This window comes from Panthera leo, chromosome A2 (assembly GCF_018350215.1).
Source record: "Panthera leo isolate Ple1 chromosome A2, P.leo_Ple1_pat1.1, whole genome shotgun sequence".
NCBI lineage: Eukaryota > Metazoa > Chordata > Mammalia > Carnivora > Felidae > Panthera > Panthera leo.
The window spans coordinates 78,054,697-78,071,906 of record NC_056680.1 but is presented as its reverse complement, the minus strand read 5'-3'; the positions used below and the strand labels follow the sequence as shown (position 1 = coordinate 78,071,906).

The 17,210-nt window shown below is 46.4% G+C and overlaps 1 protein-coding gene across 9 annotated transcripts in view; it reads right to left on the bottom strand.

The window, feature by feature from the left end:
* The window catches only part of ATXN7L1 (ataxin 7 like 1), a 244,213-nt gene that overhangs the window by 47,318 nt on the left and 179,685 nt on the right, over positions 1–17,210 (bottom strand). For 6 of the 9 annotated variants that reach the window (XM_042915430.1, XM_042915436.1, XM_042915444.1 and 3 more), the window contains one exon: positions 6,581–6,803. In XM_042915430.1, the coding sequence (XP_042771364.1) occupies positions 6,581–6,803 (223 nt within the window). The other 3 variants (XM_042915476.1, XM_042915467.1, XM_042915496.1) reach the window with 3 other exon arrangements.

The following is a 17,210-nucleotide window of genomic DNA, read 5'->3' as shown; positions in this document are numbered from 1 at the left end:
TCTACTCTGCCTGTGCTCTCTAACCAATACAACAAAACCTGGATGACGGCACTCTGTTTACAACATAGTTTTCTGAGTATTTGAAGCCCACTGTTGAGACCTACTACTCAGAAAAGATGCCTTCCAAAATATGACTGCTTACTTAAAAATTTTTTTTTAATGTTTATTTTTGAGAGAGAGAGAGAGACAAACACAGAATCTGAAGCAGGTTCCAGGCTCCAAGCTGTCAGCACAGAGCCTGATGCGGGCTCAAACTCATGGACTGTGAGATCATGACCAGAGCTGAAGTCGGATGCTTAACCGACTGAGTGCCCCAGGTGCCCCAGAATAGGATTGCTTATTGACAATGAATCTGGTCACCCCAGAGCTTTGATGTAGGTACAATGAGGTTCATGTTGTTCTTATGACTGCTAACACAACATACATTCTGTAGCCTATGGATCAAGGAATCATTGTGTCTTTCAGGTCTTATTATTTAAGAAATAGACTTCATAAGGCTATAGCTGCCATAGATTGTAATTCCTCTGATGGATCTGGGCAAAGTTAACTGAAAACCATTTGGAAAGAATTCACTATTAAGTGAATTAAGAGGGGTTCGAGACTGTAGTGGAGGAAGTAACTGCAGACAGGTGGAAACAGCAGAACTAGGATGAGAAGATGGAATGAGATGAGAATGAGGAGCCTGAGGACGGGGCTGCATGGCCACGATCTCATGATGGAACTTTAATGGATGAGGAGTTGCTTCTGATGCATGAACAGAGAAAGTGGTTTCCTGAGATGGAATCTACTCCTGGGGAAGATGCCCAGAAAATAGTTGAAATGATGACAGAGGATTTAGAATATTGTATAAACTGGGGCGGCTGGGTGGCTCAGTCAGTTTAGCATCCAACTTCAGCTCAGGTCATGATCTCACAGTTCATGAGTTCGAGCCATGCATTGGGCTTGCTGCTGTCAGCACAGAGCCTGCTTCGGATCCTCTGTCCCCCCTCTCTCTGCCCCACCCCCGCTCACGCTGTCTCTCTCACACAAATAAATAAACGTTAAAAAAAAGAGAGAACATTACATAAATTTAGTGGCAGGGTTTGAGAGGGCTGATTCCAATTCTGAAGTGGGTAAAATGCTATCAAACAGCATGGGAAGCTGCAGAGAAATCGTTTTTGAAGAATCCATCAATGTGGTAAACTTTGTTTGTTGTTGTCTTACTTTAAAAATTGCCACATGGCACAAAAACAGACACTCAGATCAACGGAACAGAATAGAGAACCCAGAAATGGACCCACAGTGTATGGCCAACTAATCTTTGACAAAGCAGGAAAGAATATCCAATGGAATAAAGACAGTCTCTTCAGCAAGCGGTGCTGGGAAAACTGGACAGCGACATGCAGAAGAATGAACCTGGACCACTTTCTTACACCATACACAAAAATAAACTCAAAATGGATGGAAGGAAGCCATCAAATCCTAGAGGCAAAAACTCTTTGACCATGAAGTTGCTTCATGGCAACTTCTTACTCAACACGTCTGCAGAAGCAAGGGAAGCAAAAGCAAAAATGAGCTATTGGGACCTCATCAAAGTAAAAAGCTTCTGCACAGCAAAGGAAACAATCAGCAAAACTAAAAGGCAACTGACAGAATGGGAGAAGATATTTGCAAACAACATATCAGATAAAGGGTTAGTATCCAAAATCTATAAAGAACTTACCAAACTCAACACCCAAAAAACAAATAATCCAGTGAAGAAATGGGCCAAAGACACGAATAGACACTTTTCCAAAAGAGACATCCAGATGGCCAACCGACACATGAAAAAATGCTTAACATCACTCATCATCAGGGAAATACAAATCAAAACCACAATGAGATACCACCTCACACCTGTCAGAATGGCTAAAATTAACAACTCAGGCAACAACAGATGTTGGCGAGGATGCAGAGAAAGAGGATCTCTTTTGCATTGTTGGTGGGAATGCAAGCTGGTGCAGCCACTCTGGAAAACAGTGTGGAGGGTCCTCAAAAAATTAAAAATAGAACTATCCTGCGACCCAGCAATTGCACTACTAGGTTATTTACCCAAGGGATACAGGTGTGCTGTTTCGAAGGGGCACATGCACCCCCATGTTTATAGTAGCACTATCAACAACAGCCAAAGTCTGGAAAGAGCCCAATGTCCACTGATGGATGAATGGATACAGAAGATGTGGTGTGTTATATATATATATATATATATATATATACACACACACACACACACACACACACACACACAATGGGGTATTACTCGGCAATCAAAAAGAATGCAATCTTGCCATTTGCAACTATGTGGATGGAACTGGAGGGTATTATGCTAAGCGAAATTAGTCAGAAAAAGACAAATATCATATGACTTCACTCATATGAGGACTTTAAGAGACAAAACAGATGAACATAAGGGAAAGGAAATAAAAATAATATAAAAACAGGGAGGGGGACAAAGCAGAAGAGACTCATAAATATGGAGAACAAACTGAGGGTTACTGAAGGGGTTGTGGGAGGGGGGTGTGCTAAATGGGTAAGGGGCACTAAGGAATCTACTCCTGAAATCACTGTTGCACTATATGCTAATTTGGATGCAAATTAAAAAAATTAAATTTAAAAAAACTTGCCAGTCACCCAACCTTCAGTAACCATCAACTCGAGGCAAGACCCTCCACCAGCAGAAAGATTATGTCTCATTGAAAGCTCAGATTGAAAAAAAAAAAAAAAAGAAAGCTCAGATGATGATTAGCACATTTTATAGCAATAAAGTATTTTTAAATTAAGGTGTATACATTGTTTTCTTTAGACACAATGCTATTACACACTTCACAGACTACAGTGTAGTGTGTACATAACTTTTATATGCATTGGGAAACCAAAAAATTCACGTGACTTGCTTTATCGTGATATTTGCTTCATTGTGGCAGGACCTGAACCTTCAATATGTTTGAGGCATGCCTGTACTTCATACTCCAATGACTTCCCAGTTTAATTCATCCTCTCCTCCCCACCCTAAACTCTGGCCCTTTCTATCCTCCTCTTGAGAAAGTGAGAGGACCGGTCAACATCCAGTTGTCCAAGTCTGGACCAGTCTTCTCTTGCATTGCAAGCTGTATGTGCAATGAACACTAGAGTCCTGTGGTGTGTTCCTCCCTAGTATTTGTCCCCACTGGCTCTTTCTGCACATGTCCACGACTGCTGCCTGGGTACAGGACGTCACCACAGCTCACCTGAATTATGCAAAAACACCCTCAATGCTTCCTGAGTGGCCCCTCAAGCCATCCTTTACACTGGGGGCAGCTCAAAGCTGCTCCTTTAACAGCCCCATGGGGCTTTCAGGATGGACTCCCAGTCCCTACACTTAGCACACCCAGTGGAACTTTCTAATATGGCCCTGCCCGCCTCTCCCCGCATGCAAATACGATTGCACATTCTGGTCCCTTCGCCTGGGACCCTCTTCCCACACTCAAAATGTTAAAAAAACAATTGTGTTAAAATATATATAACATTTACCATTGTAATCAAGTTTTCTTTGTCTAGATTATTCCTACTTATCCCTCAAATTCAGCTCACGTGTGACCCCTTCTGAAAAACCTTTTCTGAGTTCTCAGGCTGAGGTAGGTGCCTGTCTTTTGTGCTACAAATATCTTGGCTCTTATCCCATTGCATTCTGTGTTAGCTTATGTCTCTTTTTACAGACTCCCTAAGAGTCTGTGTCTTATTTAATCTTGCATCCCCAAGGCTTCAGTGTACGGTTGTACAGGTTATGCACTGCACTAGGATGTCTGATTGAGGAAGTAGGTGACGAAGACCATTAGCCAATTGTGCACTCTAGGATGGGGCTGTATCCAGGCCTTTTTCTATCTTGCACAGGGATGCCATAGGAGACATCAGAGGGCCCTATGTATCCTCAGGCCTTGTTATCGAATTGGCACATAGTATTATAGTAGGTGCTAATTAAATGTTAAATTGAGTGCAGACAGGTGGATGGATGTTCTATGCAAAGGTACCAGAGGAAGACACGGTGGGTAAGCTGGGATAATGGCATGGTACTGGACGATTGGTTTAGGGGGTTTGGAGCCAGTTTGTAGAGGGTCTCTTATGTTGGGCTAGGGGCCTAACTCTTAATCCAGTAGGCAATGAGGAACCTTTGAGAATTTTTGAGAGGACTGTGACTTAGAATCACAAAATACTCAGGCTTGAAAATGGGACTCAGAGAAGTGAAGTGACTTGTTCAGGTCACACAGAAAGTTTGTGGCCAAGTCCGGGCTTGAACTGGCTTTTTTTTTTGCTCCTGGCTCAGTGCTGGCTCTTCTATACTGCTCCCAGAGAAGTCTGCCTGAACAGAAGTGGAGCCCTCCCAGCCTCCAAGAAAAGTCTTCACAGCCTTCCTGAAACACACCCCTGGCGACAGAGGGCAGGGGGACGACGGCCCGGCTGGCTGGAGGTGAGAAAGGAGGACGAGGCTGCAGTGAGCCTCCTTCTGGCCCACCCCTTGTCCGCCTTCAGATCTGTCTGCTTGAAGGTGGGCACATCACCCATTAGCTTTCTGCTCTTCACACAAGGCAAGCGTTCTGGTTTTTTGAGCCCTTTTTGTTTTGTTTTCTCCGTAAGAAGGATTTCCCTCCTTGCGACACTTTTGGTTGCTCTTCTTTGGGCCCTGGCTAATTTTTTTCAGACTCTTTCAGAACCACCTTCTGCCCTATAGCAGGTCTTAATGAGCACGTGTGGAGTCGGCTTCCACGGAGTGTGGACGCTGATCTAACCCGGGGTCTCCCCAAAGGCTGGCCTCCCGCGAGAATGCTTGGTGCCGTGTCTCACCCTGCCGGGACCACGTGTATCATCGGACATCTGTGGTGTTCATGCTAGGATCTTCTGTAACTCCTGATTCTCCTTCTGGCTTATTCCTCACGAGCCCCTTGTCCAGCTCTCCTCATCCGGTTTCTCGGTACCTCCGTTCTGGACTCTGAAGCAGTGACTTTATCCTTGTCCTTTTTCAACTTCATTTCTCTAGTGTTTCAGAGAGATTGGACATCTCGGCCTTTATTGCCAGTTATAAGGGCTCCGTCCTTTGGCGCACACAACAATGACATGATCGTCACATATGTATCGAATGCGTGCTCTGCTCCAGACATTGTGCTTGCTGCTTTGTAGCGCTCTTAACCCTCACACGATGCCACAGGGTGGAGCTATTATCAGCTCCGTTTTATAGATGTGGAAAATTGAGACACACTAGATCAAGCAACTTGCCCAAAGCCACCCAGCTGAGATCTGTAGGCAGGTGGGGATCCCACAGCTTGTGCTTCTGTTGAGACACCTGGTGCTGCCTCTGCAAACAAGCTTGGAGGCACTCTGCGAGGTCACTGATAAAATAGAGACTCACACTCCGTGCGAGCAGGTCCAGGGGCCACCAACCGTCACTCTCCGGCTGGATCTTCCCTAACCTGCTCCGTCCCTAACAATTCGAGAGAACACAGCTTGCCCACAAGGCCCACCTGTTTGACAGGTAACTCCCCTCCTTGACACCTGTGTCTAAAGCTTTCTAGTGTATCGCGAGAGGCTCTTTTCATTGATCTGGCATAATGAGCTCTGTACAAAGTCATCATAATTTCCAGAGAGCAGTGACAAATTAAATTGATGGATGATGTCAGTCCACAGCTTTACTAGGGATGAACTTAAGTGTAATTAACGATCATTAATTAACAGAACACTTTTTCCCTTTAAATATATAAATGAGGCAGGCTCCACACTTATCCCCTGTCTGCCTTCACGATGCCCGACCGAGAAGGCTACAGGCTCTGTCATAAGCCCGTCCTAGGTGTTCCAAGTAGAGGCTGTCAGCATTTGAAGATATTTGCCTTCTGCTTCCTGTCCTCCTTTCCAGTTTGGTCCCTGAGCTGTCCAGACCATGGGTAACCTTTTCTGACTCTTGGGTAAAGACTGAGATTAAAACAAAAAAAATGAACCAAAAGATTCTGATGCTTCACGGGCCCCCTGCAGCTAGCTCTCCCCCACCCCATCAAAGGGGTGCCATTCTCTTTGGATTTCCTCTTTTCCTCCAGTGGTCAGCTCCCAATGACCTCTGTGCCTCTGTGAGCAGCTATTCCCTGAGCCGAGGCCTGGCTGTTTGAGGCAGGGAGGTTCACCGGGGGCCTGCCTCCCAGGGCCGAGGGGCTGGCCTGGGGCCTCACACCCCCTGGGCAAACTATTTGAGCTTTTGATGATTTACCTCAATGCTTCTCTTCACTGGGGTGGAAAATTGAGAGATGACCGCATAACTGAGGAATATTTCCCTGTTACCTTTTCCTGAGACCCAACTTGGCTCAGCTCTCAGGGACAGCAAAGTGTCCCCTGTCAGGCATATGTAGTGCTTTCAGGTCCTGGGTTCCCTCTTGGAGTTTGGGTTTCTCACCCCATCATTCCACTTCTCTGTCCCATTCCCCCCTCATTCCCCAAATTCCCAGACTCGATGCCCAGGAACAAAGCCAGAGAGTAAACATGGTTTCCTGTGGTGACGGGGGCGGGGGGGACAGGCAGCTGCCGGCTGCCAGTGCCCGACACTCACCATGCTTTGTCCCTTGATCCCTTCGCAGAAAAGACCGTGTGCTGTTTGCTGCTGGAGGTAAGTAGATTGTCTTTGGGCGTTTTGAATGGCTTTGAGATGCTGTTGGCAGAGTTCTGGCCGCTGAGACAGGCTTTTGTTTTCACCTGTCCTAATGATGTCCTGGAATTGGAGGGTGGAGATGCTGGAGAGGGAGAAGGTCTACACATTGAACCGTGTCTTCTCTCTACAGAGGAAGAAAGAATAGAACTCAGCACAAAGAGAAAAATGCTTATCTGGCCGGGTCGGCACCCCCGAAGCCCCAGTCCTGACTCCGATTTGTCTTGACATTCGCTCCTCTCTCCCCAACAAGCAGCAATGTCATTCTGAATGTCTGTATCAAATGACACGTGAAACTAATATACCAAGGTTCTCGCAGGAGGCATTTACCAGGCTATCCTCCTGCGAAACCACTTCCATAGGATGAGCAGAGGGGACACCAGCTGTCATCAGAACACAGTGGGATAACCACACAGCCAATCCCCAGACAGCTACTCAGAGGCCACAAGGTCCCTCAGGGCAGTGAGTAGGGCAGGACTCCCAAGAGAACAAACAGGAAATTCTTGAACCTGAACCCCTCCCACCACGCCCCCGCCCCTCTCTGCAGAAGCAGAAAGGTCTGAAGGACCAGCAGGGCTGAATAAAAGGGTCTTTGAGTGCCAGAAAGTGGCTTGGCATCTGTCCATGGGACACTGTGGCCTCTCCAGGGCTCACCAAGGTCCAGGGCCACCGCTGTTGGGCCAGGACCTGAGGGAGGGCATCAGTGCTTGAGGGAGAAGTCACAGATGTGCGCCTGGGTTTAGGTGGACAGGCACAGCCTCTTGAGGTTCCACAGAAAATCCCAGAGCTCCAGATGAACATCCTCACTTGTTCTCACTTGCTCAGCCCCTGAGATCTCAACTCAATGGGCAGGATGAGGACACTGACCAAGAAAACAGGTGCATGGGGTAAAGTTCTTAACTGTTATAGGTCTACAGATTTGATACAAGCTAAGGACCCCCTCTCAAGAAAAATGCATAATTATAGGAAAGAATCCTGGACCCCCAAAAGATGAAGGCTCTGAAATCCTAAGTCCCCTCTCGCTTTCTGGTGCCTACGATAGGGCCCCACATTATCATTAGTGCTTCATTCATGTGTTGAATAAATAAATGAAATTATAACAGATGTCCTGTGCCTGGCCGGCTAGGTTGGTAGAACATGCGACTCTTGATCTCAGGGTTGTAAGTTTGAGCCCGAGAGTGGGTGAAGAGATTACTTAAAAATAAAATCTTTAAAAAAAAAAAAATGTCCTGATGGGAAGAACAAGAGATCAGAAATCTGGAAATCCGTGTTGAACGTGATAATGAACAAGGTAGAAGGCAAAGATGGCAGTCCACAGTGTCCTTCCATCTCCAAGCTGGGGATCAGCCTTTTCTCATTACTGAGACCTTTCTGGCAGTTATTCCAGGCACCTTGACCTGGGAGAAGAAACCAAGACCAACCTGACCATCAGGAATGGGACTCTGGGGTTCCTCTGTGTTCCCTCATACCAATGGGCTGCCAGGTTGTCTCAAAGCAGATTGACTCTAGTCCTCTGATTAAGTGGGAATTGGGGGGAAAGTGGATTTTTGAGCATCATCTGGTTGTTTGGTTCTTTGGCCTGACCAGTGCCTGTAGGTTGCCTACACTGAATAACTTTACTGGGTAAGTTTTCTTCATTGAATCAGAGCTGACCTTGCATACATGTTCAGTCCCTAGCACCATCCTGCAAGTCTTGAAAACCAAGAGCTGATCCCAGGGCATCTTCTGTGATGTAGTGGGAGAACCCTGGGCTGTGAGCCAGAGATCTAGGCTCCGACTGCAACCACACCACATTATTAAGCTTATGATCTGGACTTCACCACTTACACATTCTCAGTTTCCATGTCTTTATCTGTAAATGAAGTGGGTCCCTAGGTGGCCACTAAGGTCTCTTTCTTCTCCATTACCATAAATACAAGACATACTTACACCAGCGCCTTCTCTTCTCATCCCTCATGATTCCTGAATATCATGGCAATAATTACAGCTGAAGTATTGAAATATTTTACTCAGGCAGGATCTTCCTTGGAGGAATTCATCCTTTGTGAAGTTGTACTGGCCTTTACGACTCCTGTGAGACAGGCAGGAAGCTGCTAGACGTCTCCACCCTCCTCACGGGTGACTGGCCAAAGAAGACCCAGAGGGGCGAAGTGACTCGCCAAGGTCAGGGCCAATGGCTAAGCGAGGAATGGGCCTCCGTGCTGTGTGCAGGGGCCTAGCCAGTTCTCAGGAAGGCAGGAAATGGGGTGTACTGTGACCAAGATTTGAAGCCAGGAAACTAGGAAGTGCGGGACTTAGCATCACGGAAGGTTAGGACTGGATCGAAAGTCACCTGGTCTGATCTCCTTGCTGATGGGGGAGGTCAGAGAGGTTATCAGTCGGGAGCCTGCAGGGCAGAGCTAGTTGGGGGCAACATAACTCTGTCTGTCCTTGGGAAGTGTCCTGCTTAGCAATTTGTTTTTTGGCAGGGGTTTCCAAAATTAAAATATGACTTTGATTTTTACCACTACTGTTTGGGAACTTTCTTCATTTACTCACTTGCTTATCACTCGCTCAAGCTGACCAAGTGGGTAGGGGGAAAGGATGTGCAGAAACAAATATTCCTCAGCTCTGGTGGAAGAAAAGCTTTGAAAATGAGAAATTTTGTTTTGCTGAACTAAGAGTTAAAAATAATACTAGTAAATGGAGAGAGACAAATACCATATGATTTCACTCATATGTGGAGTTTAGGAAAAAAAACAGACGAGCAAAGAAAAAAAGAGACAACCCAAAAAACAGACGCTTAACTACGGAAAACAAACTAATGGTTACCAGAGGTTGGGGGCGGGGTGCAGGGAGTGGGTGAAAGAGGTGATGGGGATTAAGGAGTGCACCTGTCGTGATGAGAACTGAGTGATGTATAGAATTGTTGAATCACTATATGTACACCTGAAACTAATATAACACTGTATGTTAACTATACTGGAATTATAATTTTAAAATACCACTACCATTACTTACTACTACTAATGCATGTAAACAAAGACCAATCACAAGGAAGGGTGCCATTATGGACAAAATGAATGAGCCAGACCAGTGATTCTAAAGTCGTCCTCTCTGTTTAGTGACCCAGTCAGCACATTCTACTGCTAAATTCACAGAAAAAAGGAAATCAACGGATATGCTTTTATCTTGGTTTTATATTTTAGTTCCATAAATTTTTCGCAGATGACCAATTGGAGAACAAATTGTATATGAGAGAATGTTCATCAAAACTTGAAAATAGCCTTTCACCCTTAATTTTTTTTTCATGTGTGATTTTGTATTGTAATAAACAGATTAAAGCAGTATTTCCTACTTGACCCGTTCCTTATTGTTCATACCAAAGTAAATCCATCACTATTTCAAGGTATTCCACAAAGAGACCCGTACTTCTGTCCCCTGAGCTTCGAGAACAAGCTTGCCAGCCGCTGGTGCAGGCGAGAAAGGCTGTGTACGAATTTCAAGTGGGGAACTAGGGTCACCGTGATCAGAGCTTCCCCTAGGAGGCGAGTTTCACACTTCACTTGCCGAAGCTTTTGAAAATGGTAGAGCTGGTGTCCTGGGTAGCGCAGAGTGAGCGGATGTTTCAGAAAGACCCAATTCCCATTCAATCTGTGTTTCTCTAGTCTGTGAATACCCGCCTGTGGATAACTTACATGGTTTTGTCTTTTGGTGGAGAGGCAGTGGGCTGGCGATAGGAACGGTGTCTTGCCTTCTTGTAAAAATATATTTCTGTGCAGGTGCAATGTCCCGGGTAAAGTGTTCCAGATTTATATCACAATCATTCTGATACAAGTCCTCACCTGCCCTGGGATTACTTATTTTTTTCTGTTTTGGTCAAGGGAGGGCCTAAGGTAGATCCTTATAATTTTTCTAATTCCACTTGCCCTGCCCAGTAAGAGTTTATAGGACATTGTATTTTTTATTCACTATTAAAATATTTTATAGACTTTTTTTTTTAATTAGAGAGGTTGAGAGAGAGAGAGAGAGCGTGCGCACATGAGCAGGGGAGAGCGACAGAGGGGGAAAGAGAAAGAATCTCAAGCAGGCTCCATTCACGCTTAGCCCCAATGCAGGGCTTGATCCCATGATCCTGGGATCATGACCTGAGCCAAAAACAAGAGTCAGATGCTCAACCGACTGAGCCACCCAGGTGCCCTTAAAATATTTTATAGACTTGAAAAAAAATTTTTTACAGAAAAAGAGGCTTTTTCTCTAATTTTTCTCATTCTTTGTTAATGTACATAGATATATTAGCAAAACTGTAATTAATTGATATTTTGGAGTATTCTTTTTTTAACAAACATTATTCTGTTTATACATTACTAATTCCCATATACCGGTCATTTTAAATGGTGAAGTAATATTCAATCATTGCTCTACATTATTTAGGCCCTCTCTTATTATCTATTTACCATCTGGCTTTGTTTTTTTTTTAAAACAATTTATTTAAAAAGTGTTTTAGGATTATTTCTTTGAGGTATAGTTCCCAAAGTGAAAGACTGCAATAGCTGATAGCTCTTGCAACACATTCTTTCCAGACAGAAAGACCAAACCAATCTGTTGTGCTAATGCTAATATGAGTACCACTTACCTGCTAAAGTGGAAACAGAAAATCACTGTGAGAACACACCTGTAGAATTAAGTGCCCACTACACCAAGAACAACCTCGGTGACTGATCTTGAATCAGCAACCTCTGGTCTCACCCCTCTGTCCTCTGGCCAACACTACTAATAATTTACTAAGAACTTCCAATATACCAGGCACTCTACTAAACTCTTGATTTATCTTATAGCATTTAATTCTTACAGTACCCTAAGAGAGATATTATTATTTCGATTCTACAGATGAAAAAAACAGCTTCAGAGACGCGAGTGTTGCCCAAGGTTACAGAACTAGAAAACATCAGAGCCTGTGATCTGATCTCTACCACCCTGAAATCTTGGAAGATGTGGCAGTGGATGGGGAGAGCCTCAGGACACCCCCTGCCCTCCCACCCACTGTGCATGGGAATTTCAGCGGGGCATCCCCGCTCCCCTAGAGAAAGGAAAAGAGACACCTGTCAGCAGTCAGCAACTCTACTCCACAACCTGAGACCTCAGCCTCAGGGTGTTGGGGACCCCAGGCCCAAAGAAATGAAAAACCAAACCCTTTTACTTTTTTTGCCTATCTACCAAAAGAAGTCCAGACCATGGCCTCGGCAGCTGGCCACCTGCTTCACCATACATGCCTTAAGCATCCAGGTGGGACTCCAGGGCACACGGCTGTGTGGAGGGCTCGTAGACACTGCCTCCCAGCATTCTGGAAATCTCTGGTAGGTGTGGGAAGCTTGGAGTCTCCACAATCCTCTCCCCTTCCTTCCTGCGGGCCAAATCCACCAGGTTCTCAGGCAATTCTGTTTCAGAAAAAATTTGGACCTCCCCCACCTCGTGCTTATTCACGGAGGTATTTTCATACTCACAACATCAATATCCTGCGTTGAAAACGTCAGCCCAGATGCCTCAGGAATGGCTGAGCCAGCCACCAACACCCGGTGCGGCTCCCTGTACCAGCCTTAGAAAGAACTTGTCGGGAATTTTCCAATACGGTTTTTAGGGGACCAATCCCCTCCCAACAGACTTTGAGCACCACCGACACCTGTGGCCCGCCACGGTTGTATAAACTCACCCGGGCTTAGGCTAGCACCTGACCTTCTCATTTGACAGTATACACTCTCTTTCAGCCCCCACCTCTGAGGGCAGGAACTTGGCCAATCATTAGCTGGGCTCTATTTTATCAATGGATTCTATCTGCATTCGCAACCGCAGTCAGGATGCCTTCCATAAAGGACAACTCTGAATTCCAAGGGACCTTCTTCCAAAAGCAAACGAGCTGGCAGGTGAGGCACACGGCATAGCCCTCGGCATGGGGGAAACCACATAGGAACTGTGCTAGTTGTATCCTGCGGCCACTTAGGGAGGGAGCTAGTCCCCAGTTCACAGCTGTGGATACTGAGGCAGACTGCCTTTGAGAAGCTCTGAAGTCACAAGGCTATTAAGTGGAAGTGTGGGGGCTAGAATCTGAGCTTGTGGTCTCATTTGCCACAATTGTACTGAAACACTAAATATAGTGCTATGGTGGTTAGAGGAGGCATATTGAATCAGCCTTCCTCAGCAGGGGAGGAAATGAAGACACAGCAAAGTCAAGTGACTGGCAGGCAGAGCCGTGCCAAGCAGTTCCTATGCCAGGAGTGCTGTGAGCTCCTCTGGAGTGCCTCCTCCTTCTCAGGCCAGAGTACCTATCTCTTTAAAAGACTGCAGGGTCTGAGTGGCTGGGGAAGTGCTCCTTAAGGCATGGGTGCCTGCCTCCAATTAGCTTATACAAGGTCTTTACCCTCTTCACTTCCTACGCACAACCAGGCAACAGGCACTGTCCAGAGCACTTTGATAAATGCCACTGTGGGTCGGTGGCTCATGCCAGCTCGGTGCTCAAATCGCTCCAGGCTCTGTGTTGGTTTCTCAGTCATCTGGTCACCCTGTGCCCATTCATTCAGGAGGAGAAGAGCATTCTTGAGTGCCTGTGTGTCAGGCACCTTGCAAGCTCCTTTTACCCTTTCCAGCTCATGTAACCTACCCCACAACCCCGCAAAGTGGATGCTGTTCACCTCCTTGTTATAGACGGGGGAAATTAAAGCTTAGCGAGATTATGAAACAAGACCAAGGCCATGCAGACCTCAGCATTTGGAAGGAGAGCCCAGGTCTGGCCGGCCCAAGTGAATGCTCTTCCCATCATGCCACCCTGCTCGGATATCCTCCTCCCTCTACACCTTCAGGCAATGCAGGTTCTGCCACGATTCTCGACAAAGCACTTCCCCAATTTCAGAGCTGGCCTGAGACACAACCCTGAACACAACCCTGAGACACAACCTGGCCTGAGACACAACCCTGAGACACAATCTGAATTTAGATAACTTGAGATTCTCTTCATCTTCCCGTCTACAAGTATTCCCCCCTCACCTATTCTTTTGTTGGTTATTTATATTAAGGTGCAAAATCCTGGCATCATCCACTGCTAGGCATGATGTGGGGAGTCCCAGGGACTTTCCAGGGCCCTGAAATATTTCCATCAGCCCTCAGGGATGAGCCCCCAGTCCTTACTCGGCACTGAATCTAGCTCGAAGAAAAAAACCACAGCAAATAGAGACCTCGGGGGATATAAGCACATGTACACACACTGCTGGGGTACTTTCAAGGGATGACATTTCTCTGGAGACCAACCTGGTGATAATGACAAAAACTAAAAAGGAATTCACAGCCTTTAATCTGGTAATCTGATAGTTGTAGTCTGAAAAGTCCACCTCAAGAAAATAATCCCCTACCCCCCAAAAGTTCAAAGATATTCTCAGTGATGCTGTTTACAATAATAAAAAAATATCACAATTGACCTGAATGATCTAAAATAAAACAATTTAAAATGACAGGAATGACGGTTATCTCTACCTAAGGAAAGGTGTGCATGAGATAGTATGCCCAAATCCACAAGGAAATTATAAATATAACAAATAATATGTAAACATGGATCATTATAAAAACAAAAATGGAATATATATGTGTGTATATATATATATATATATATATATATATATATATATATTAATACGTGATGTAGATAGATGAGAAAAAAAAGGGAAGGATGTGGGTGGACTGCTTAATAGGCTCTGTTTGGTTAAAGCTCTTTAAATCCATATAAGAAAAAGATAAAACAAGTAAACAATAACAACTACGGCAACACTAATCCATCCTTAACCAGAGAGGGCAAAGGAGAGAACACAGGTGCAGATACAAAGGTAGGAAGGAGTAAAACATGTTCAAGTCAACTTCATTCATTCATTCATTCATTCATTCATATTTAAAGTATTTCCTTGACACATAACTGTGTGCCAGGCCCTGGGATATGATGGTGGAGATAAGACACTGTCACTGCCAGAGGGTTCCCTCAGGGTGGGGACACACTCTCCAAATCTTGGGCTGGCCACCACTTGAGCACCCTGGGTGGTGGAGGAAGGCTCCCCCTCAGAGGCCGGCTTCTGGCTGAAGGGCCTGAGGTAAGTGAATTGCACTCCAGCTTCACGGGACTCTGCCTACAGCCAGAGACCCGATTCTCTTAATAATATCAGGCCTTTTGGGGAGCCTGGGTGGCTCAGTCGGTTGAGTGTCCGACTTTTGATTTTGGCTCAGGTCATGATCCCAGGCTCATGGGATCGAGCCCTGTGTTGGGCTCCACGCTGAGCGTGCTTGAGATTCTCTCTGTCTCTGTCTCTGACTCTCTTCCTCCACCTCCTCCCCTGCTGGTGTGCGTACTCTCTCTAAAATAAAAAAAATAATAATATCAGGCCTTTGATTGTCCTAGCTGTTTCCATGTGCCCAGAGCCAACGTGATAGCAGAGGGGGTGAGAAGGGACCCCCCGCATGGTATTAACTTCTCCATCAGAGTAACTGCCCAACATACCCACCGCACAAGCCACGTGAGTTCAAACACAAGAGCCACCGAAGCTTGGGTGGAAACTGGTGGCTTCCAGCTTTAGGATATGCTTGTTGGATTCTACCTTAAGATGGCACAGCTGACATCCTCCCCACCCTTGGGGGTACCAAAGGGACAGGTGTGACAGGCAGCCGGAAGTTGGGTGAAGCAGGAGGCAGAGGCTGGTGTGTCTTTGGGGAGAGGATTCACAAGCAGGGATTCCCAGTGTCTCAAACACCTGAACAGCCGGACCAAATCTTCCCAATACTGTCTTGCGGCAACATCAGGAAGCTTTCCCCGGATGCCTTGGGCTAAGCATATAAAAAAATCCTTGTACACACCACAAGCCAGGGAGGGAGGATCCTCATGCACAAGGTAGAAAATGTGTCCGGGCCGTACCTATATCTCAGAGACCACTTGGTGCCGCAGAGTGCTCTTCAGTCTTGGGACAGCAGGGCCAAGGCCCCCAAATCTGTACTTTTTAAAAGGTCCCGAGGGGATTCCATGCTCTGGGCCAGCTTTGGGAGTCACAGGAAGTGCGGACCCAACACCGCTGTCTTTGGAATCAGAGAGATCTGGGCTCAAATCCCAGCTCTGTCACTCATTAGCTCTGTGACTAGGCAGATAAAATGACCCCCTGAGCCCCAGTGTCCTTACCTGTAAACGGGGGGGACAGCAATGTCCACGTTATAGGATTATAAGTGGGCAGGTGCTCCCACAGCACACCGAAGCGCCCTATCTGAGCAACATCACATGTCATTACTGGTTTACCGGCCTGGGCGTCTGTCATTGGACGTACCTCGAGGGCAGGTGTCTTATTCACTCTTATCCCTGGCAGTTGGCCCTGGGTCTCGCCCTAACTGTGTTCAGTGTTGAAACGAGTGCTGTGAGGATTGGTGGTAACACACAGGAGGCAGTTACCACAGAGCCAACTCGCTTATTAGAAGTTCCCCCCAACACATGAAAATGTAGATTTTTTACAAATGCAAGTAGTGGTTTTACTAAGTGGGTAGTTCTCTGCCTTCTCCCGGCCCCTGAATTAAAACCATTCCATTTACAAGAATCCTACGGGAGCGCACTGTTCAAAAAACAGAGGCTGAGCAAGGAGAGGCCACGGCTGCTCGGTTTCTATCTGTCCCGGCTTCCAATTTCCACAGTGCAGGCCACAGCCTCCCACAACAGAAGGTGCAAAGTCTCCACTCCCTGCTAAGCTCTCAGCGTCACTCAGAACCACTCACCCCACAGGCTGTCGGGGTCCCGCAGCAGCCACTAATAACGGAACCGTTTCTGTTCTCCTTGGAGTGACAGTTGGCAGTGCAAACAGGAAGTTGTCTTGAAACAGGGTGTGGCTGTGCCCTGTCAATATGTGAGTACAGAGACACATTTTCCCCCCCTCTCTCCCCAGCCCCCTTCTGTTTCCCTCTGCCTCCTTCTTTGGGAGCAAAAGGTCTGAATTATTTCGGTGAACACAAAGCCTTTCACACGATTTAAGATCGACCATCACCCCCGTACAAACAAAAATCTAGGGGAGAGAGGAGTCTAAAATATAGGAAGGGTCTGTTTTCCTACCGTCAGTCACTCACTCGGGGCACTGAGTTGGGAACTGTGGGCGTGAGCGTGTGTGAGCTTCCCCCTCGATTTCTCCATGGGCACACAGGAAACAAAACCAGAGCTGGAAACCAGGCCAGGTACCCTGCCAATCATCTGAGTGAGTGAGCCAGCCAGTCTGCCTGGGCGGGGTGGGGGGTGGGGGGAGGGTGGGGGGGGGAGGGGGGCGGTGCTGGCCACCGACCTTCGCCCAGGGCCCACTGTGTGCATACACGGGACTGAGGAGCATCTGCAACTAGGAAACAAGGAAAATCACAGGTCGCGAGTGTCAAGCAATTTTAAAAGTTTGAGTGCAAAAAACCTGAAATATTTCTCAACACAAATTACAGCCTAACAATGACAGAAATAATTGCTGAGTAGATATATGCAAGAAGTGTCATCGGGGCTGCACATAAATGCAGAGAA